Source organism: Calliphora vicina, chromosome 4 (genome assembly GCF_958450345.1).
Source record: "Calliphora vicina chromosome 4, idCalVici1.1, whole genome shotgun sequence".
Classification (NCBI taxonomy): Eukaryota; Metazoa; Arthropoda; class Insecta; order Diptera; family Calliphoridae; genus Calliphora; species Calliphora vicina.
The window spans coordinates 54,698,378-54,722,000 of record NC_088783.1 but is presented as its reverse complement, the minus strand read 5'-3'; the positions used below and the strand labels follow the sequence as shown (position 1 = coordinate 54,722,000).

Below are 23,623 nucleotides of genomic sequence, written 5' to 3'. Positions count from 1 at the left end.
CTTTCTTAATGTATTTTAACTTTTGCATTATTAAAGTTGTTGTAAATTTTTCTAAAAAAAAAATAAAACTATTTTGTTCATTCTTATTGAGTAATAAGAGTGAAAATTTTTTAAATGATTTTTAATTGATATTAATGGAAATGCTTTTTATTGCTGCAGCATCAATACTATTCATTCCTCTTTAAGTTTTTAAGAGGTATTGGGATGACAATGAAGTTTTTTATTAAAAAAAATGTATATGAAAAAATCTCTAAAAAGATTATAAGTAATTTTCTTAAGTATTTCAACACAAAAATATCAAGCATAGTATATACGAATAGTGAATCACTTGAATCGATCGACAATGTTGTCATTTTAACGTACATACATATATGTATTGATCATTTCATGAACAACTTCCATTAATAAATTGTAGTTATTATATACACCGAATTCTGAATATTAGTATTATTAAATTATTTTAAATTATTAAAAACTATTGCGATAAATGGTACATAATATCAGATTCAATTACAGGTTGAATTAGCAGGGATTTCAAGGATCTTATAAGAAAGCTATAATCGCCACCGAATTTTATCTCTAGTTTATCAATGTATTTAAGTAATTAATGAGAATTAAATCCTAATTTCTGGAAACTTTTGCCCGAATAAGCTACAAAATTACGAAATATAGTTTGATCACACGGTTTGCATGACCATACGTCTGGATGGGCATCATTAAATCTATTATTTTTTCCAATTTTGAAAATACACAATTTAATCTGCAATAATAATAAAAATCAGCAAAATCGGTCCACAAATGGCAGAGATATGAGGAAAAAACCAGGACAACCTCGATTTTTGACCTATATCTGGATTACTAAGTCATTAATATAGACAATATGGATATCTAATAATAGATATTTCAAAGACCTTTGCAACGACGTATATAAGAGTTGGACCTACAATGGGTCAAAATCGGAATAAATATTTTTTAACCCGAATATTTTTTTTCACCAAAAAAATTAAAAATAAATTTTGTTTACCTAAAAATATTTAAAATTTGTATTTTGAAGTATAATTTAGTGAAGGGTATATACGATTCGACACAGCCGAATATAGTTCTCTTACTTGTTTTTCTATTCCCTTTATTTTCCTATTCCAGTGAAATAATAAAAAATCTGTTAATATCCGAGATTTCCCGGGAATTTTTTAATACTAAGTTAAGCGAAAAACCATATATTATTACTTTTATTTAAATATTAAAGGTCATACAAGTTAAATCTGGAAAAAAATATTAATTCGTTTCGGAAGAGAACATTTTAATTCAGAATATATATGGACATATTTAAACCATATTTTTTCCAAATATAAATTTAATGTTAAGCATCTCAATAATTTTTTTAAGAACTTGAAATTTCAATTTGTGTTAGGTCGACCTACTAGAAATGTTAATTTTCCTGTTTTGAATAGTTTTAGTTGTGATAACCTAAATTTATTGCTAATCAAATGATGCAATCTAAATTACCGAATTATTCTGTTGTGGCTTAAAAATTTTGGTTGGTGTGAACATATTAGATAATTTAAATGGTAGTTCTTTTGTGTCAACTGATATGGATATAATCGAATTAATTAATTGGCAACAACTCTGTTTTATCTTTTTTGAAATAATAAAATTTGCACAGAATTTCTCGGAAATTTCTAAAGAAAAATTCTCTGGATCTCCCAAAAATGTACCGATTAGAAACCCTATCTATGTTGCAAGTTGCATAGTGTTATCAAAAAGTACGTTTTCGATTATACATTCATTTCCTATTTTCAAAAGAAAGTAACGAAAAAACTAAACAAATTTGGTGATGAAATGGGGTTATTAATATCACATAAAAAATATTTTTTTCACAAAGAAAAAAAAAATAAGATATTGTATTTGTTTAATTGCGAAATTATTTATTTCAAACATAACGGTTTTTATTTATCATTTAACATATATTGTGAATGCAAAGCTACTGTGAATAAGTACATTCTATTGTGAATACATACTCAAGAGAACAAATAATTTTGACAGGCATCATCTGCAGAGAAAAAGAAGAAAGAAAAAAAAACAAAATACTACCAGACCACAGACAGACAAATTGTATTGAAATAGAAAAGACGAAAAATAATGAAATTTTAACTTAAATTTTAAAATAATAAAACAAATCACACATTTGTAATGGAAACAACAGGTGACCAATTAATATTAGCCACTGGTGGCTATGATCACACCATTAAATTATGGCAAGCACATACCGGCAATTGCATACGCACGCTGCGTTTTGTGGAGACATCGGTGAGTAGCAAAAAACCATTCTTTCTTCCCTGAAAGCACTTATTATTTTATTTTTCAATAACAGCAAGTTAATGCATTGGATCGAACACCGGACAAAACTCGTTTAGCTGCTTGTGGTTATCAGTGCATACGTCTGTATGATTTGGAATCTAGTTCTAATGTGCCTGTCATCAACTTTGAAAGTGTTCAGAAGAATGTCACACGCTTGGGTTTCCAAGAAGATGGCAATTGGATGTTTACCGCCGGCGAAGATCATCGTGTGCGTATCTGGGACATGCTGTCGGCCTCACCACATTGTTCGCGGGTGTTTGATTGCCAGGCGCCCGTTAATGCCGCCTGTTTGCATCCCAATCAGGTGGAAATTGCCATGGGTGCTCAAAATGGTGGTGTCTATTTGTGGGATGTCAAATCAGAGGTACACGAACAATTAATACCCGAAGTGGATGCCTCCATTCAAGATGTGGCCATTTCACCTGACGGCCAGTATATGGCAGCCGTTAACAATAAAGGAAATTGCTACATTTGGTCGCTAAGTTCCTCGCCAAATCAAAAACTTACCACCTTGCATCCGAAACTTAAAATCGCTGCTCACAAACGCTACGTGCTACGATGTAAATTTAGTCCCGACTCTCGGTTATTAGTAACGACCTCCGGCGATGGCACTGCCCGTATATGGAAAACAGATGATTTCACCATGTGGCGTGAACTGTCCATAGACAACTATTGGGTGTGGGATGCTGCTTTTAGTGCTGATTCAAAATATCTCTTTACCGCCTCCAGTGACGGTATTGCTCGCCTGTGGAAACTAGAAACCAAAAATCCGGAACGTAAATATACTGGACATACCAAAGCTATTACTGCTTTGTCGTTTAAGGATGAAATTGTTACCGAATAACATCAAGCATTAACGTGGCGTGACAACTGGGGCAGAACCAGACGTAGGTCTGCCCTTAGTAAACCACCGTGGATTTGTGGTGCATTTTGTACTTTTGTGGGTCGTAAGTTATCGATATAAGTTGAACATACATACATAATATTTTCTACTATTACATATTTTGCTTGATTGTACTGCTAGAAACCGAAAACCTATAGTTTATTTAACTTTTTTTTAGTTTGTTTTCATAATTTTTATTCATTTACGATTTATTCTATGAATCATTTATATATATATACATATATATAAAACAAAGAAAACATGGACATGAAAACCTTTTTGTAATTTTTACATTAAATTATAAACAATTGAAAAAAAATAACAATATAATATTATAAGCCGATTAATTACATTATAATAATTATAATTAAACCACACAGAAAAAAACTTTTTTTTAAACTTGGGAATATTTGTAAGTATATGGGCGAAAACACAATTTTGTTCATATTTGTATCGTTTATAAGCACAAAACAGTAGTACTTCAGTATTTTATAGACAAAAACAATTCTTTCAATTAATTCTCTGTTGTTAATGAGACCAAATCACTAGCATATGTCTAAACAAAGCATAATTATATAAAATTAAATTTTCATTAAAAAAAAATTAAATTACCAAAATGTTGACTTCAAAATTTAGCACATTATTAAATTTGGCATTATATTAAAAATAAGGAAGTCCATTTATTGATACAAATTTTTTTTATGCTTTACAGAAGTTGGTACGATCGTATTTTTTTAGATACTATTTCATATTGTAAAACACCGTTGTACTCACGTGACGATGGTTCCTAATTTCCCAGGAATTTTTTATATCTTTAGATGTTTTAATATTTAATAATTCCTTTAAGAACTTCTAATTTCAATATGGTTTAAATCTACCTACTAGAAATGTTAATTTTCTTGTTTTAAATAAACATTTTGCGCTTTTTTGTCACACAGAGAAATAATTTAAAAATCTAAAGAAATATTGCCGGTGAATTTTTCCCGATTAGGAATCCTAGCCAAATTTTCAGTAATTCATGTAACAGGACAAATTTAGCATTCAGTACCGTATTTTCATTAGAGATTTTTCAGTATAACAGTATTTTCTATAGAAAATCTTTAGTATAACACTGCATTTAGAAACGATTTTCAATACAAAATGTAGTTAATATAAAATAGTTCAGTTTTTTTATAGAATATTTTGTGGTTGATAGTTTTTCTATACAAAATCGTCTGTATAACAGTTTATTTCTAATTTTGTACATAACAGATTTTTCAACAAAAAATGTTTTATAAACAATTGTTCGTTTAACAGTTTCTTCTACAGAAAATGCTTCAATGACAGTTTCTCCTAATATCAAATTAATTTTAATTGTCCTACTCTGATGCTGAAAAGAGTACTATTTGAATGAATACTGTTTTGATACCGAACAAAAATGTAATTTTCCAATCCTACCGTCATACATTTTGTTCGGAACGGTAAATTCAATAATAACTAAGTATTCCGATCGATTTTCTGCAGATTCTGTTTGATTTTGTTAATTCCCAAAATATCATAAAATTATTTATTTTCTGTATTGTAAAGTTGTTGTTGTTGCTGGGTTGACAGCCCTTGGCCGAGTGAGCTCGGGTCATTCCGGTGCGTAGAACCGGTTGTCGTGGGAATGCTTATTTTCTGTATTGTTGTTGTTGCTGGGTTGACCGCCCTAGGCCGAAGATCTTCGGGTCATTCTGGTATGTAGAACCGGCTGTCGTGGGAATGTTTTTATTTTCTGTTGCCATATTTGCTACCAAAAATTTGTGGTTGCCTTCTGACAACGCAACTGAAGTTCGATTGCCATCCATAATCGAACCATAAATGTATTGAATTGTTTTCTTTCGTATTGATAGACAATCTAATTCCGAAATCTAGCTGCTAGTATGAATTATAAGAAAATATTTTTGCTGAATTGCTCAATTTAATGTTTTACGCACTTGGTTCCAAGTTGGTTCGTTATTTTATTCACAAATTATTATACGATATTTTGTTAAGAAAGCATTCCAATTTGATTTTTATGGTTTGTATTGAATTTTTTTTTTTAATAAATAATAAAGTTTAAAACCGAAATGTTGCACAAATTAAAAATATCAAACAATTTTTTGTTGTAAGAATAGTTCCATCTCTCTCTAAAATTATATATGTAGTATGTACTGTTAATAGAACGTAATAGAACTTTGTTGTTAAGTGATGTGTTAATATTAGTAGTTAGTAATATTTTTCCATGGAATCCATGCTAATTGATTCCTATCCATAATTGTAGGTTAATTTCATTAAACCTTAAAATGCGTGGCATCTTAAATACTTCAAGTATGTATTTTGTTAAAATAACTAAACAAAAGGAATGTCTTTGGCCACAATTGACTCTTTAATGGGATCGGGATCATCGCCAAGTTTATAGCCCACTATACAAGTCATATCCACGGATTTTTGTGTGGGATTTAATAGCAAAACCACTTGATTTATAGGAGACGAAGGCCTAAAGGGCTTGCAAGGTGCCATAACAATATCCGTGGGCGGTAGTAAACGTACTTTGCAGGGCTAAAATACAAACAGTTAACAAATGACAAAAAAAATGCATCAAATTTCTTCCTACCTTTTTAACACTAGCTTCAAATTGAAAATCTTTCACCGGCAATTTGGATTTATTTGTTACTGCCATAACAATCACCGATACATGTTGACCTGGACGATCGGCCGTAAAATTGAGAGTGACTTGTATGTCATCGTCATCTAATAGTAAACGTTGTCCCTCGTCAAGTGGCGTAACCTCATCTAAGTCTACAGAAATTTCTGCTAAAGGTTTAAAAGCCACTACATCAGAAGAACCTTTAATATTGCTTTTTTCCTCCAAATCTTTTGTAATTTCTAATTCTTTTTCTTGGCATTCTTCCCCAGTCTTTAGCAATTCAACTTTGTTTTCTTTTTCTTTTAAATCCTTGAGATCTGCTGTTAAATCCTCCAAAGTTGTACTACCTTCTTTAGATTTCGAAGGAGATTTGATATTAACATCGGCTATCTTTGAGGCAAGTAGTGATGTTTGAATTTTATCTTTAGCCATGTCGTTTAATGTTAGTTTTTCAGTTTCTCTGCAATTACATACACATGTTAAATAAATTTTAGTGACTACAAATATAAATTACTCACTTTTTAAATGATAGCAAACGTTGTTCCTCCTTTAAACTTTGCTTAAACATTTCCTCACTCAGTTTATCAATTTCCTTTAATTCCTTAAAACCTTGAGCTTTTTTCTCATCCTTTCCATTCATTATTGCTGTTGAAGAGGAGTCCGTTGTGGCCGATACATCTTTCGTTCCACTCTCAAATACACTTATTGGTTCTAGCAAATCTAAATTGCCTAATAAATCCGAGGGATGATGCGGCTTACTATTGCTTTCGGAATCATTATTAATACTGCCGAAAATTTCACTTAATTCGTCTAATGTAGTGGTTTTAGCACCAGTTTTAGCTGCCATTGCCGGATTAGTATCCTGACTGGAAGTGTTTAATGTGTCGCCCAAAAGTTCTGAGAGTAAATCCGTGTTGACGATAGTTGTTGTGGATGTGTTAGTTGTTGATTTAGTGGATAATACTTCAACGGGTTTAGATAATTGTATTTCATTTTCAAAAAGTTCCTTATAACGTTGTAATACAACCATAAGAAGATCTTTAGTATTTAAAACATCCTCTGAAATTAAATTTTGTTTTCAAATATGTATTTCAAAATATTCTAAATATATTTCTATATAGTTACAATTTCATACTATGAACCGGTTCAAATTTCATTTGTATTCTATATGAACCGGTTCAAATTTCATTTGTATTCTATATAAGTCGGTTCAAATTTCATAATATTCTATATGAACCGGTTCATTGTTAATGTTATTCTATATGAATCAATTAATTTTACATGCTATTCTATATGAACCTGTTCATATTCCATACCAATCTACATGAACCGGTTAATATTGAATAATATATTGACAATTTCAATAATTTTTATTCTCACCCAAAAATTCCGGTTCTCCATCGCCCAAAAAATCCGGCCATCTTGCCATTTGCTCATTATGACCTTTGCATGTATTATATAACTCTTGCATGATATCACGACTATCTTCCTCAGTCACATCTGAGCTATAAGATTGTAACATTTCATCCAGCACCTCCATTGTACTCTCAATTTTCTTTAATTCACTTTTAAGATGACAAATGAATTCAGTACGTCTTGCATCCTGATTAACACGATGTTTTATGAGCAAATTGGCCTTTTTTAAATTCTCCTCTCCACCCTGTTTCAGTAATTTTGCCACTAATTCATCATCCTTACCCAGAATGTTAGGGCGTTGTTCCCGAACATTTGTTAAAGACGGAGAATTAGAATTGATGGTTGTAGGACCATGCGAAAAAATGACTTGTTTCTTTAAATTATCATAGGCTTCTTGAATTTTCGTTTTATCCTGATGTTCGACCGTCCATAGCATTAGACATTCCATAATTCTTTTCTTTGTGTCCACAGGAGCGGGTGGGCCAGTATGTTTGTCCAACACCAAAGCAATAAGTTCATTTAGAAAAGTAAATTTAGCTGTTTTCTTTTGAAATTCTAAACCGGCCTTTGACATGCATTCCTCCAAAAGCTATGGAACAAAGAAAAAAATAGAATATGTTAGAAATAGATAATAAATACATTTTGAGTCAGATAAAAATAACAACAATGAATTTTTAATAACTACTTACCCCTATGGCTCTAGCTGCTTCCGTGGTATTGTTGGAATGTAATTTTTTAACAATCAGTTCATGGGATTTTGTTACTAAATCACTATTACTTTGTACAATCATACAAAACATTTGAACAGCCAAATTGTCGACATTATCCCTGGTAGGATTGGTGACCCTCTCTATTGATGTTGTACACATTCAAATATTTAGGGGAATTACCAATTTTTAAAAAAAATTTATAGCACTTACCCAACATTTCCTGCAATATATTTTCATCCGTAGTCATTTTTTACTAATAATTAAGATGTTTTTATTGTTTTGACAAATTTTCATATATTTTCTAAAAAAATTTTCTTCGCTATTTTCCTTTTCGCAAAATAATCATTCAGACGTCAACTAAAACAGAGTAGTTAAAATTATGCTGCCAGATTGGCAACTTTATACTCCTCCGGCTCATCTCCGGCTCGTAAGCCAGAGGCTTACGTCCAACAGGAGTACACACAAACACCCTGTATTTCTTATGGAACTGATTGGTTTGAATTAGTTCCATAACGAAAAACTTAATTTAAAAAAAATAGTTTTGCTCGCGCGGTGTTGCCATTACAGCAAATGATTTTCCTTTTCTGTAAAATAATTCACAATAGACATTAAATAGAATAAGAGCTACCAGATTATGAGTCACAGAAAAAATAAAATTCTTTAATATTTTCCATTATTTTACACAATAATTTAAGTGTTTTGTGTTTGTATACATATTGTCCAATAGTAATCATAACAATTTTTCAAGTATTTTGCTAATTAGAATCAAATAAAAAAAAACGCTGCGATATTTAAAAAAATCAAATGTATGGCAATATCTCATGTTTTTCTTTTTATTTTCTTTTGTGTTTGTCATTCTCAACATTTTACTAATCGATGTTTTTGGCAAAATTTTCACTTTTTCCAGTGAAAATTTTATTTTGCATTTGTTTTGAAAATTTGTGTTTAAAATCAAATATATATGTGATCTTTTAGTGCAATATAATAGAAAAATTACGTGTTAATACATTTCTGCTTAAAAAATGGGAGCATTTACAAGCCGTCAAAATGGTGCCATCGAGGAGGCTGAACAGAATGCCAACAACCACGCCTATAAATATCCTCCGCGTTCAGGCAACTTTTTTGGCAGTCACTTCATCATGGGTGGTGAGCGTTTTGACACACCTCAACCAGAATCCTATCTCTTTGGTGAAAATGCAGATCTAAACTTTTTGGGCAATCGCCCTACAGCATTTCCCTATCCTCCACCACAAGCCAATGAACCCACAAAGACTTTAAAAAGTCTAGTGAACATACGCAAAGAGTCGGTACGTTTTGTGAAGGTTCCAAAAGAAAAGCAGGCCGATGACCAGGCGGATGGTAATTGCTTGAGTGCTGCAGTAGCTGGTGAAGAGCAAATTCCACCACCTTGTTTGTATAATATTGAATTTACATTTGACTCGGATGCCAAATGTGCAATTACCATATACTACTTCTGTAGTGAAGAAGTCAGTCCAAGTGGTGTAACACTAACGCCACGCGATGGTTTGACCTCGGAGACGTATCATTTTGATAAGGGCATTAATCAATACTTTTCCCAACCCAGTCATATTTTCAATCCGCAACTAATACCAGAAGACGACTTAATCTATAATCCCGGCAAGGAACAATATCCTGTTGCCATACATTGTGTAGTGGAAGAGGGCAATGAAGAATGTCGCCAGTCTCACACTACAATTTGTGTTATCGACCATCATCCAGAGAGCAATAGTTATGTGCTCAGAGCATTGAAGCAAAAGATTTTCGTTGATGGCTTGTGCTATTTGCTGCAGGAGATCTACGGTATTGAAAATAAGGTAAGTTATTACTAATCGTTTGCAAATGGATGAAATTTTATGTTTCCGTTGCTATAGGCCATTAATAAAAGTTCGATTGATGAAGACTTGGACGATCATGGTAGTGAATGTGTAATATGTATGAGTGAAACCCGCGACACTCTTATTCTGCCCTGTCGTCACTTGTGTCTATGTTATTCGTGCGCAGACTCTCTACGTTATCAGGCCAACTGCTGCCCCATATGTCGGGCACCTTTTCGCGCTCTGCTTCAGATACGAGCTGTACAAAAAGGTGTTAACAATCACGTTTTACATCAAAATACACCGACTTCAGCGGCCGGAGAACCGTTGGCCTGTGAACACCAAGTACCACCTGGATTTATACCAGTGTCATTGATTGAGGCCTTAAATGGTCCGCCACAATATGTGGGTACGCGTCGAGGAGTCGGTGATGGCAACGATATGATTGATGGCGGCAATGGAGGCGCTGTAGTCAATGGCACACCCACAGAACATCATAAGGCCACCTCACCTTATAAACCCACAAGTCAAAGACGTTCTAAGGGTAAGAAAAATGCTTCAACTTCAACTAATTCAAATGAAATGGCCACCATGACCAATGGCAATTCAACGAATGGTGGTGCTGCCACACAAGGCAAAGACAATTCCGATGAATCGGGCACAGATGTTAAAATCGTTGATAAACGTTCTTCACAGGATAAATTACAGATTGTCAATGAACGGCATAGCTTAAAAGTGCCCAAATCCCATAAACGTCACTCGAAAACATCAACTGCAAATCCGGAAATGACTTCCACTGCTACTTCCACCCATGATGAGGGCGACGACGATAGTGAAAACGAAAAATTATCACCTCTACTCTCGCCGGGTAGCAAATGTAAGCCCATACCGCCACAACTAGCTAAATCATTGACTGGTTCAGAATTGGATAACGAAGTTGAGGAAGAAGAACAGAATAGCATGATGCAAGAGCCGATGGTGGATTTTAAGCCCAAGAAAAGTACTTCATTCAAGAAGCACAAAAAAGCCATCGATAACAAAACTGATAAAATAACAAGTCCCATTGAGACTACTACCACTTTGGCTCCTGGTGTTATACCGCCACCGCCAACAGCGGCAGCCAATGAAGATTCCGATTATTATACACCAGAAGATCCACAAAATTCCATTTTAAGTCCTTTGTGTCCCGACAAAGCAAAAACACTAACAAGTGCTGGGGAAAAATTAAAGAATTCTTTGGTCAAGAAGAATCTACACAAGAAATCCACATCGGTAGGTAATATTGTGGGTTCTAGTGGCAACGGACTATCAACCACTGCTTGCTCTACAGGCGCAGTTGATTTGAAGGGCAATAATGTCAGCTCATTGCCAGGTATGTTTACTTTTATATTTCTTTCATTTTTTATTAGTAATTTCATTGTTAATCCTTTATAGATATGTTGGATAGTCCGGTAAGTGCTACTTCTGCCTCGACTCGTAGTTCAAGTGACAGTTATTCGTCTAGTTCGTCAACCAAACAACTATTAAGTTCAAATCCAAATACAGCTGCCGCTGCAAATATAATAGTGGATGATAAAACATCTTTACAAAATGCCGTTAATGTTTAGATTTAAAATTTAAATCTGTTTTTAAACTTGATAAGTTTCTGTCCCTATTTAATGTTATTATTATTAATATTATCTGTATCTCTATTCATTTATAGAAAATATTTATGTATATTTTTTAGGTATTTCTTTTTTTTTAATTATATCTGTATATTTTAATCTTTATTTCTAATTGGCGAGGGTAGCATTTTTAATTTTATGAAAAATCAAAGGTATGTGTAGTTTTTAAAATATCATATACTTACGTACGCATTCATAAATAAATAAAAGTTAAAATAAGAAGTTTTAATAATCTTCTCAATATTCGAAAGTTACAAATAATAAAAGGACATAATAAAAATAAAGTATTTAAACGAATATTCCACAAAATGTGTTTTTGCTTTTTCTTAGAATGTTATGAAAACATAAACAAATTAATAGAAAATGTCTTCGAAAATTTCTATGGAAAATGTCTATGAGAATACAAAAATGTCTGTTCGAAAACATCGAATAAATAAATGTTCATCAAAAATATCTTCAAAAACATCGAAATAGAAGAAATATTGAAAATATCTTCAATATATTCGAAAATTCAGAAAAACGAATATTCCTCAAAATGTTATATACCTACTCTTCAAAGATCAAAATTTAAAAAATTATTTTATAAAAAAAAAATGTTGGTGAAAACCAATTTTGTTGATGAAAAATACACAAATAGTTATAATAAAAAAAATTATTGGTCGAAACTAAATTTTTTTGGTGATAAAAATTTGGGTTAAATATTATTTGTCACGATTTTGACCCATTCTCGTTCCTAATATCTATGAAGTCACATATGTCGTTGGAAAGGTATTTGCAATGTCTATTATTAGATATCCATATTGTCTATGTTAATAAATAGTAACTCAAAATAGTGAGTCGTGATTTCTTGATATTTATGCATCTTTCATGTAGGTAAGTTATTTGGGGCTATATCGACTTCACTAATTATAACGATTCTGAGTATCAAATACATATGTATATTCAGGATCGTTATAGATATACATAGGTATAAACACATTTGAGGAAATAATAAAATCGAAAAAATTAAAAAAAAATTTTGGTTAAAAAAATTAATAAATCCATCATGACGAAACGAACTTAGAAAAAAAGTAAATAAAACGAACCAATTATGATTTAACATTTTGAGTGTTTGTACGCTTTTTGTGTACACGTTCAATTATTTTTAGGTTTTAATGAAATAAATAACTTCAAAAATAAATTCTTTAAAAGAAGCAATATTACAAATAGCATTTAATTTTAGAAATATTGAAATAAACAATTGCTGCTTTATAGTTATTAGATTCAAATTAACTACTAGTATCATTATTATTGTTACTATTATTGTTATTATCATTATGATTATTAATATTATTATCACCAGTCGTATCATTTTGTGTATTATTTGGTTGTGAATTATTTTCATTTGAGTTTTGTTGAGTTGAATTTGTGTTATTACGTTCTCTGTTGCGTAATGAATGAATACAAGCCAACATACGTATCATGAAAGCAGCCGGCACGGTAATAGTGTCTTTGGTTTGTTCCAACATAATGGCATTGCGTTCCATTAACTAGAATGAAAAATAAGTAACTTATATATAGAAAGCCTAATATTTAACGACAGTTTAATTAACTTACAATTTCCGCTACATCTTCGTCAAAACTTTTCTCTTGCAATATCGGTGCCCAGATTTTGACATCATAATCAATGCCTGAACTAGCCAAATAAGGCAATACTGGATGAGGTTGTAAACAATTGACCACATGCTGATCGGCTTGCATTAACATGACCAATTTGCCGGTGCGTCTGTCCCAGGTGAAGATGTGACCACAATCTGATCCACACATAACATAGTTGTTGCCCCAAAATGTGGCCTCTTTGATCATGGTGCGGGCATTGCGATGGCCGGTATATTTCATTAGTAAATAATCGTAGACAATTTCCCGTGTCTCCATTTCAAGATCCGCCAATTCCTTATTTAGTGAAGCAGCATCCACTTGAAATTGTGCAGATCTGGGACTTTGAGTGTTGTCTTCATTTGTAGTTTCAAACATTTCAACGTCATCACTTGTTGAGGCAAGATTTGCATCAGGAGTATCGTTAGATGAAGTCTGTTCTCTATTAACAATTAAACTATTGGCAGCAGCACGACGCCAAGCCGCTGATGATGAAGTGGACGGACGTGAATCTAAACACAAAAGAGTTAAAGTTTAAATAACTCAATATATTATAGGTATGTTTTGTATGTACCTTCAGTAGTTGGTGCTGTTGTTGCCGCAGAAGCAGCTGCAGTTGCTTGATTTTCCTGCATTTGATTTGTTAGGCCCATGCGTGTTCGTGGATCATTTAACATGCGTGATATCACCTCTGTCATGCGACTCATTATATTGGGCTGCAATTGAGGTCTTACCTGGCCCACATCCACTCTACCATTCGGATCCCTTTCGGGCCTTGCGTCTGGACCCGTATCTGACCAATCTCCCCTTAAACGCAACCTCCTCGTAACCTGTTCTGCCGTCATGGGTGGTGGTGGTGAATTTCCACGATTTGCCACATAACGACCCTTCGGCAAATCATCGACATTGACACCTTCATGTTTCAGGTCGAATAGATATAAATATTCCGATGAATATGAGACCAACAGTTCGGTTTCCTCGGGACTGTAACGTATACAAGTTATTCGATACTGACGACTACTAGGCAGTGGTATAGGATAAGCCTTCACCGGCCTTGTGTGTTTGTCGGCACTGGCTGTGTTGCCATCATTAAAATCAATCACAGATAAATAACGTCGATCGTATATGCGCACTATAGCATCCGAACTGCCCACAGCTAAATAATTCGAACTAACAGGAGACAAATCGATAGCATTAACAGCCGATGGACTTAAAATCAATATATTATCCTTGCAACAAGTTTTATGACAACCCGATATTTGTCTCAAGTCAAACAGTCGTACAGTGCCATCTTCGCCACAACTCATAAACGAACGTGGTTCCATAGGAACTGTCAACACCTCGTATGTTGTGGCACTCTTATGGCAATTGAAATAATTAACAGTAGACTCTGCATCAGGACTTCTCTCATAGACGGGTGCTCCATTATCCAACCCATTAAATTGGGATTTCATACGTTTCATATAGGGGGCCATTAGTTCTGTGTACAAAACGATGCCATCTCCCGAGCATGATACAATCGCCTGATCGTTCGATTGTGGCATGAAACGTGCACTAAATATATTCGCCCGATGTGCTGTTTTACATTTCAAAAGGACTTCCTGATTATTGGGATTTGTCACGGCAATAAATTGATCATCCGATCCCGACAATAAATATTCCCCCGTACTATTCCAATGTATGGTATTGACACAGCCAGAATGTACGGGCAGGCGGCATAGCAGACCCAAACGTTGTACATAATCTAGTGAATCTTTGGTGCTAGCAATTAAATTGCGTTGTGTAAGGCGTGGTTCAAAATAATCTCTTTGTAGAATGCTGCGAAACACGCTATTCCGGGAATGCATGTCACGCGGCATTTCCACCGATATTTGTTGACTCTAATAATATCTGAAATTAAGAAATTCGAAAACTCATTAAAAGCAGACTTTCCAGACTTGAATTTAATATAAATTTATAATTTTTATGTACATAAAAACCGAAAAACCTTATTTTATGTTCTCACATTTATATCGGACAGAATATATTTTATAGAGTTAATTGCCATCTAAAACTCATTTTTACTTTGTCAGTAATACAAAAATGTAGAGTTTTTCTGATCAATTACAGTGCCTATTTATATCATGCTTTAATATTTGCTTAATTTTGTTTAGTGTGGAAAGGACAGATGAGTATTTTGAATTTATGGACTTTGACTCTATTGACTGCGATGGTTTGGTGAGGTTTTTGGAAGATTTTAATTTTGAGGATTTCAATGGATTTCTCCACTTTTAAACATTGCTCACTTTTGTTCCTGTTGTTAGGAAAAAAAAGGTGTAAGTATAACAATTGGATGAGTTATGTTTGCATGATCTCTTAGGGACATAGTATATCGTTATTTTAGACTGGGGGAAGTATTGTACGCAGGGCTAAGAGGATACATTTTTCTAAGATATGGCAGGGTGTGAAAAGATTTGAGAGGTGCTGGGTAGTGGTTCTAGTAACCTGGATGGTTTTGCCTTTGATAATTTTTCTGCCTGCACTTCGATGCCGTCTTATTTATTCTTATTTGATGGATAGTTCACAATTTGTCGTTTTCAGTGGACATTGCTCACCTGTGTGCCCTCTTTGGTCTGGTGTTCCTCATCGGTCTGTTTTGGGCCCTTTTTATTCATTTGAAGAACTAACAACACTGCCTCCTTATTACTTCCCATTTTTAAATATGAGAACATTTTAGGAAACTCAAATAACTAAATTTTACTGCCTCCTTTTCACTTCTCATTTTTGTTAATAAGTGAACATTTTTTGAAAAACTTGAAGAGCTAACAATACTGCCTCCGTTTCACTACTCAAGAAATTCTGGTATTAATTATATTCATTTATTATACCCTTCACCTTCGTGAGAAGGATATACATATATAAGTTTGTCATTCCGTTTGTAATTTCTACATTTTTCATTCCCGACCCTTTAAAAAATATATGTATATATATTCTGGATACTTGTAGATAGCGGAGTCGATTAAGCCATGTCCGTCTGTCTATTGAAATAAATTTTCTGAAGACCCCAGATATCTTCGGGATCCAAATCTTCAATAATTCTGTCAGACATACTTTCGAAAAGTTTGCTTTTAAAATCAGCAAAATCGGTCCACAAATGGCTGAGATATGAGGAAAAAACCAGGACAACCTCGATTTTTGGCCTATTTTTTTTTATCTATATCTGGATTACTAAGTAATTATATAGACAATATGGATATCTAATGATAGATATTTTATAGTCCATTGCAACGATTGCAACGACGTATATAAAGCTATAGTAAGTTGAACCTACAATGGGTCAAAATCGGATAAAATATTTTGTAACCCGAATTTTTTTTCATTAAAAAAAAATAAAAAAATTTTTTTTTAAAAAACAATTTCGGAAAGAAAAAATTTAAAAAAAAGACTTTTTTATAAAAAAATTTCGAAAAAAAAATTAATTTTGTTTACCTAAAAGTATTTAAAAAAAAAATAATTTTTAAGTATAATTTGGTGAAGGTTATCTAAGATTCGGCACAGCCGAATATAGCTCTCTTACTTATTTTTGTATAAAATCCTTTCATATTTTTTATTCCACAATATAACTCTGACAATAAGAATTCTCTCAAACATTAACTTACATTTTTATCATTTAGTACAATGCTCCCTTCGATCAAAAAATTAATACTTTGACCCACTGTAAAACAAAAATTAGACCAGATGAACTATAAGTTTATTCTACAAAAATGATCTCTACTACAGAATTATAGGGTCGCTATTCTGTTCCAATAAAAAAGTCTCAATTTGTTGGACAGTGTTATTAAAAATATGACATTGCGTATTTTTGGTCTCCCTGTTTATCACAACATAAACAAATGATTTGTATAAATACTAATTGTTTACACGCAAAAAAATAATAATATACATAGGTATTAATTTATGCATATATGTACATTAAGGAAGCCACAAAAAAATTTATAAAAGCAAAGTTTTCTTTATTTTATGTTATCATTTTTTAAAGGAATATTTTATCCTTTGATCTAGATTAGCTAACAGGACAGGAAAAAGTTTTGAGAAATTGTGTACATTAATTTTATTTTTTAATTGAGGCCACCCTAATATTTATATGTATATAGAAATTGTATATAATTATAATCTTAAAATTTGGTTTTCTAACACACAATCTTTCATGTCTAAATTATTCGAACTTAACTTACCTGAGATAAGATTAAAAACTACATAACATTTTAAATGAAAAGCTAAAAATAATGTTAAAAACGTTTCAATTCACATGTTTGTTGGAAAGTAAGCTAAAATTTAAAAAAAAAAATAATTTTGTGTAACATTAATTAACTACATACTGGTAAAATAATTTCTATTATATGGCACTATATCTAGAAGAGACAATACTTTAGATTCAAAAGTATTGTCTCTTATTGAGGCAGGTTCTTCATACATCACATTTTAATTTTAGAACAAATGTTTGAAGAAGTACAACTTTTTATACATACTAAAACCTTGAGATACATATTTAAATTTATTTCAAGTGTTCAAATGTTAAAGTTCATAATATTTTATTTTTAACTGGACACTTATGTAGTTCTGCAATATTGATAAGGCGATAAAATAGCTTGACACTTGCTTCGTTTAAAAGGATTAAAAATGTAATGGGAAAATATAACTAACTGCAGTATAGATATTCATTCTCAAATAAATATAAATAGGTGTGCGGTTTAGTTTAGAACACTGTTTCTTTAGTAAAATTATTAGTTTAGCACACATTTTCTGCTGCAAAATTGTTCCTACTGGTTTCCATTCACTTACTTTTTGTTAAGTATTATATCAAAACATGTATTTTATAAAACAAATATGCAATACACTAAAATTGATAAAAATTAAATTCAATTATTCGTTTGCTTTATTATTTGTGAAAACACAACGACTAGATTGTTGATAATGATAAAAACAAACCGATAGCCAGTAGATGTTGTCGTCATTAAATAATTTAAAACAAAAAACAAATAATAAACAATAAGTGAACATACCTATTACCTCTGTATAATAAATATTAGAAAATGAAAAATAGAAAAGCAAAATAAAAACATGACATAGAATGATGTACGAATGCAATACAAAAAAAGTTGGCTATGCTCCCACTAGCTAACCAATAAACAAAAAAAAAACAGCATCTAACAAACCTTTATGCAAAGACACCAACCAACCAGCAAACCGTTCGTCGGCCAGTGAAAAGTACAACAATTGAATTTAATAGAACTTAATCAATAATAAGGCGGCTTTTGTTTATGGCGTTTGCATGTGTGATTTAACTGTATACACATTAGGGAGGCCTCGCGTGTTTGGAGAAAAAATAAATTGTCGATGTTTCCAACTAAAACAAATAGGAGTGTTATATTCGAATATTTTATACCCACCATCAGTATGTGACAATAAATTATTTAAATTATATTTCCGATCCGCACAAAAGTTGGCAGAAAGATTTAGATCATTGGTAGGCAAAAAGAGTCATTTAATTTGTGTGCTCTTTTGGGTAAAAAATAAAATATACACAACAACATAAAGAAACTGAATGAAATGTGTGTATTTTTACGCTCTATTACGCTCTTTTGTTCACATTCGGGTTGTTTGACGAAAATCATCGTAACCTGAACAATATGAACGCCTACCATGGATTTAGATTCATATAAAACTTGTTTATGTCCAATTTCTTCACGATATTAATTATTATAAGATAATTATGAATGTTCAAGTCATTTTCTGAGGGGGACCTTGTATGGGGACAAGGGATAAATGTTGCCCGATTTTTGTCATACTTTACAATATAATTTCAGAGTACTTGAAACTAATTTGTGCAAAATTTTATCAGGATTGCCGCATAAAATAATGAACAAATTTATGGCTGCTCAAATAATATTCCGGGGGGACATTTGTATGGGGGCTAGTCTGAACAAAATTTATTAACAGAGAGTATTTGTGGAAAATTTCAGCCAGCTGGCTCCTTTCCTTTGGGACCTATCGCCGACGTGTCGGACGGACTTTGCTAGATCGTCTTATAATCTTATGAGAATTTACTGAAATTTAGTGTTGGGGGATAAGCTAGTTTCTATGCGCATTTCACTGGTTGTTTAGGAAACAAAATACTGAAAGAAAATTTCAGACACTCAAACTTAAACTTTGTTTGTAAAAATATCAAAGCTTAAACAAATCTCCGACAATAAACAGGGATTTTATCATTTCTTACATTTAATTTAGTTTGTTTGGGGAGACCATTTCAGAAAATGTTAGTCCTGGATCCAAGGATGAAAATGTCCTTTTTAAAGTGTTTTGGTAAAAGAAACATATAAGATATTGGTATCAGGAGAAAGGTGTGAGTTCAAAATTATTCGAAGTTTTGTAATTTTTTTTAGTTAGTTTTGTTAGCGATTTGATAAAATTCATGAGTCTCGCTTACATATATACTTACATTCACCCCAAGAATATGCAAAAAAAAAAACAGAAAACATATCTGTATGGGAATCTAACTGGCATGCTAGAGTAAGTCTAACTTAACTGCTCGCTCACTGCTCCATGTACGAATAATTTTATATTAAGTTAACAATGGTTTTAACATATTTTTAGACTTACGCGAAAAATTGTGATATGGCATTGAAAGCTCTTTTCAAATACCTTTCAAATGATAACAATGTTTGCAAGAAATATGGAAAAAAAATCACAATAACCTTAAAAAAGTACCGTTTTATCCTTTGATCCAGTTCAACAAATACTGAACTCATTACAAAATTGTTGAGAAACGATATCTTAGAATGAAAAAAAAAACATTTATTTTAGCAGGAAACATCCATATTTCTTTGGGGGTCACCCTAATACACATGCATTAGAAGTGGTGCCTGGTGATTGATAGTGGTAACCATAGGCAAGTGTGCATGAGTGCAAATGACTTGGAGGAGGCTCTGAGAAGAGTGGTAGGTGTGCTCACAAGTGCCAAAAATACATATAGGTAGGTATCTAAATAAATACAAAAAATGGTAACTATAAATGTTCTGCAAACAAAATGAAATATATTATAAGGAACTTACACAAAATTTATTAATAATAATTGCATTGGTATTATGAAAACAGAATAATGCTACAATTAATTTACAAAAATCTTTAGCATATGTTTAAGCTTTTTTATGTTTCTTTTGTTTTTGTGACACTTAACTTATTTAAAATATTTTCTTTCTTAATTATTATTATAATATCTTACGTTTGCAAGAAAATGTTTTCCGTATTGGCTGGCTGGTTGCAATGTTGTTTATATTTTTATTATTATTTTTTGTTTTCTTTGGTTGAATGCGTTTTGTGTGTATGGCCCTCACAAATATTCACTTGATCTTTTGCGAAAATTTAATATTAAACGAAAAAATTGAAAGAATGACATTGATTTTTTCAAAATTCTTTTTAGTTAAATTTCTGTTGGCGATTTTAACCTTAACATTTTTACCTTATTTTTTGTAAATATTATTAAATATATATTTTAGGATTTATTTAAACAATTTTCCTTTTCTCAGTATTTTATAAAATTTTTAAATCTGTACACCACCGTTAATGTTCTTAATTAATTAAAATCCTATAAGAAACTAACAAAGAATAACAATTTTTGTATTCTGGCATTCTCTTTTTTATTTTTATGCTCTATATATTTTCTTCTTTGGTGGAATGTTGTTCTCTTGCTCTTTTGGCAGCTGTTTGTTATTTACTTCGTCAGCTGTTTTCGTTTTTGTTTACATTTTAAATTTCTATGTTTTTATGCTGATTGCTTCTATTTTCTTTTATTTCTTTTGGTGTTGCTGTGTTAAATGTTTTGTGAGTGAGTACCTTTCATATGCAACTGTGAAATGCATTTTATGGTTTTTGTTATTGTTTAGTTTTTGTAGCTCTATCTTCTCCTTCCACTTTTTGTTTTTCTATTCGATGAGATACCGAAAAACAATTACAATTTAATCAAAGCTTTTTATCACATCAAACGGGAAAAGTTTGGTGAAAATTTTGCCTCCTAAAAATATTTTTAACCCAAAGCAAAAAAATTAAAGGAAAAAATACAGAAAAGCAAGAAAAAAAACACGAAAAATGAGCTGCAACTACGCTGATGGTTTATCGCCCTACGAAAATAAAGGAGTTTTGGGTATTGCGGAAAAATTTGATACGGAAGCGGAAGTTGAGGAAAAAGTCACCAAATTGGTAGAACTCTTGCAGTCAGCCAAACATGTTGTAGTGCATACGGGTGCAGGCATAAGTACTACAGCAGGCATACCCGACTTTAGGTAAAACACTTCCCGCTTTTATTAATGCTATTTCTTTGATGTGTGTGTATGTATTTGTAGAGGTCCCAAAGGTGTCTGGACGCTTGAGGAGAAGGGTGAAAAACCGAATTTAAACATTTCCTTCAATGATGCTATACCCACCATCACCCACATGGCTTTGCGTTGTCTCATAGCCAAAGGTTATGTCCAGTATATTGTCTCTCAAAATATCGATGGTCTTCACTTGAAGTCTGGCCTGCCTAGACGTTGTCTATCAGAATTGCATGGTAATATTTTTATTGAACAATGCAATAAGTGCCGCCGACAATTTGTGCGCTCAACTCCCTCGGATACGGTGGGCCAAAAACTGTGCGGTGGACCCTGTCGCCGTGAATGTCGCGGTGGCATGCTATTGGATAATGTTTTAGATTGGGAACATGATTTACCCGAAAGAGATTTAGATTTGGCTTTAATGCATTCCACGTAAGTGTAGACACGTTTATAATAGTCAGTTTTATTAAAAGGTAATTTTATTTTCATTGATAACCTATTGACCTTTAAACAATTTAATAGAGTAAAAACAAATAAGCAATAAAAATAAATTTAGCAACATTTCACAGAGTTGGCCAAGCAGCATTCATAGAATATGGACTAGCAAAGAAACCAAGTTTATTTTATTTATGGAGAAATAACAAAATTTTAAGAAACTAAACTCCAAAATTTAATTTACAGTTTGGCCGATTTGAATATAACATTGGGAACTACCTTGCAAATCATTCCAAGTGGCAATATACCGCTCAAAAATAAAAAGCATGGTGGACAATTAATTATTTGCAATTTACAACCAACTAAACATGTAAGTTCTAACAACACAACCCTTAATTCATATTAAAATAATTTCATTTTATTGTAGGACAAAAAAGCTGATCTAGTTATCAACACTTATGTCGATGATATTCTCACAAAGTTATGCAAACGTTTGGGCTTAGAAGTGCCGACCTATGATCCCTTAGAGGACCCAACTAAAACACCCAACGATCATAATCAAGAATGGACCATACAACCGCAACATGTCAAAGAGGTGGAAAAACAATATAATGCCAAATTAAAAGCAGCCGCAGCACAACGCAAAGCGGGTAAAACTCCATTCACCTTCTTTACCAAAAAGGAACCAACCATAATTAAAAAGAAACGCAAGACCGAGGATGGCAGTGAAATTAAGAGTGAATTGAAAACTGAAATCAAATTGGAAAGGAAATCCAACCGGGGTGCAAGTGTTAGAACTAAAACATCGACATCGACTAGCGGTACTACCGATGAAGAAGATGCTACTTCAAGTCCATAAATTTAATTGCAATATAATTTTTTTAAACCATAAAGGTTGAATAGTTTTTTTCTGTTCATTAAAGTCTTCTTAGTTGTTTCTCTTGAGTTTCATTAACAATTTCTACTATTTAAAAATAAATAAATTTTCTATGCCAGAAAATTTTGTAAAAACATTGAAGTAAATGCACTAATAATAAGTATGTATTTTTATTTCGTTTTTCTTTTTAAATATTTAGTAGTTATTTAGTGTTATCAACTATACACTATAGTGTAAATTTAATTCTAAATACAACATATTTACATATAAAAACAAAATAATTTTTTAAAATTTATGAAAAATAAAACATTTTTTGTCTTATTCTTATACACATTTTACCTTTTACAAAGCAATTATTACATTAAACAAGAAAAATTCAAATTAAAATAAAAATAAAAACAAATATGTATGTATGTAATACAAAAATCTAAATGTAATTTTTAATTCTTATAAATAAAAACAAAATAAAAGAATTTAATAAAATTTAACCACCATACCGTTTATTTGAAGGAATTTTTATTGATGAATAACAACATTTGTAACACACCCTAACCATAGACCAATACCGCGAACCTGTATTGTTATATTTATTGAACGTTTAGCATACTTCGTGATATCAACTCGCGATACGTTGGTTTTCTAATCTAATACAGACCAGATAAATATTGAACATGTAGCATACGAGCATATCCATTAAAATGGATCGCGATCAAAACATGGTCACTGTATTTATCTATTTTAGTTTAGATTAACTGGTAGCCTAGCAAAATTGCACAGCTCACTTGGGTCACTCATTTGGTTTGTACCTTTGAAAC

General features: G+C 32.1%; 5 protein-coding genes across 5 annotated transcripts; 3 read left to right on the top strand and 2 right to left on the bottom strand.

Annotated features, from left to right (window-relative positions):
- The first annotated feature begins 2,071 nt into the window (after positions 1-2,071).
- On the top strand, positions 2,072-3,618 carry Lst8 (MTOR associated protein, LST8). The gene is made up of 2 exons (XM_065510004.1): positions 2,072-2,307; positions 2,372-3,618. Exons 1-2 carry the CDS (start codon positions 2,191-2,193, stop codon positions 3,200-3,202), a joined length of 948 nt encoding a protein of 315 aa, XP_065366076.1. The 5' UTR covers positions 2,072-2,190; the 3' UTR covers positions 3,203-3,618.
- A 1,561-nt stretch (positions 3,619-5,179) lies between these two features.
- On the bottom strand, positions 5,180-8,359 carry Gga (ADP-ribosylation factor-binding protein Gga). The gene is made up of 6 exons (XM_065508774.1): positions 8,225-8,359; positions 7,994-8,154; positions 7,269-7,893; positions 6,407-6,947; positions 5,856-6,348; positions 5,180-5,800 (listed from the first exon to the last, which is right to left on the bottom strand). Exons 1-6 carry the CDS (start codon positions 8,259-8,261, stop codon positions 5,591-5,593), a joined length of 2,067 nt encoding a protein of 688 aa, XP_065364846.1. The 5' UTR covers positions 8,262-8,359; the 3' UTR covers positions 5,180-5,590.
- A 508-nt stretch (positions 8,360-8,867) lies between these two features.
- On the top strand, positions 8,868-11,810 carry Mrgn1 (Mahogunin ring finger 1). The gene is made up of 3 exons (XM_065507158.1): positions 8,868-9,849; positions 9,907-11,221; positions 11,284-11,810. The coding sequence occupies exons 1-3, from the start codon at positions 9,037-9,039 to the stop codon at positions 11,454-11,456; spliced, it is 2,301 nt and encodes a 766-aa protein (XP_065363230.1). The 5' UTR covers positions 8,868-9,036; the 3' UTR covers positions 11,457-11,810.
- Positions 11,811-12,601: 791 nt separating this feature from the next.
- Positions 12,602-20,663, bottom strand: LOC135957511 (DDB1- and CUL4-associated factor 6-like). Its single transcript, XM_065508272.1, has 4 exons — positions 20,410-20,663; positions 13,723-15,038; positions 13,110-13,660; positions 12,602-13,042 (listed from the first exon to the last, which is right to left on the bottom strand). The coding sequence occupies exons 2-4, from the start codon at positions 15,005-15,007 to the stop codon at positions 12,782-12,784; spliced, it is 2,097 nt and encodes a 698-aa protein (XP_065364344.1). The 5' UTR covers positions 15,008-15,038; positions 20,410-20,663; the 3' UTR covers positions 12,602-12,781.
- Positions 20,664-21,101: 438 nt separating this feature from the next.
- On the top strand, positions 21,102-23,311 carry Sirt6 (sirtuin 6). Its single transcript, XM_065508570.1, has 4 exons — positions 21,102-21,466; positions 21,527-21,928; positions 22,178-22,301; positions 22,359-23,311. The coding sequence occupies exons 1-4, from the start codon at positions 21,273-21,275 to the stop codon at positions 22,788-22,790; spliced, it is 1,152 nt and encodes a 383-aa protein (XP_065364642.1). The 5' UTR covers positions 21,102-21,272; the 3' UTR covers positions 22,791-23,311.
- Positions 23,312-23,623: the final 312 nt, after the last annotated feature.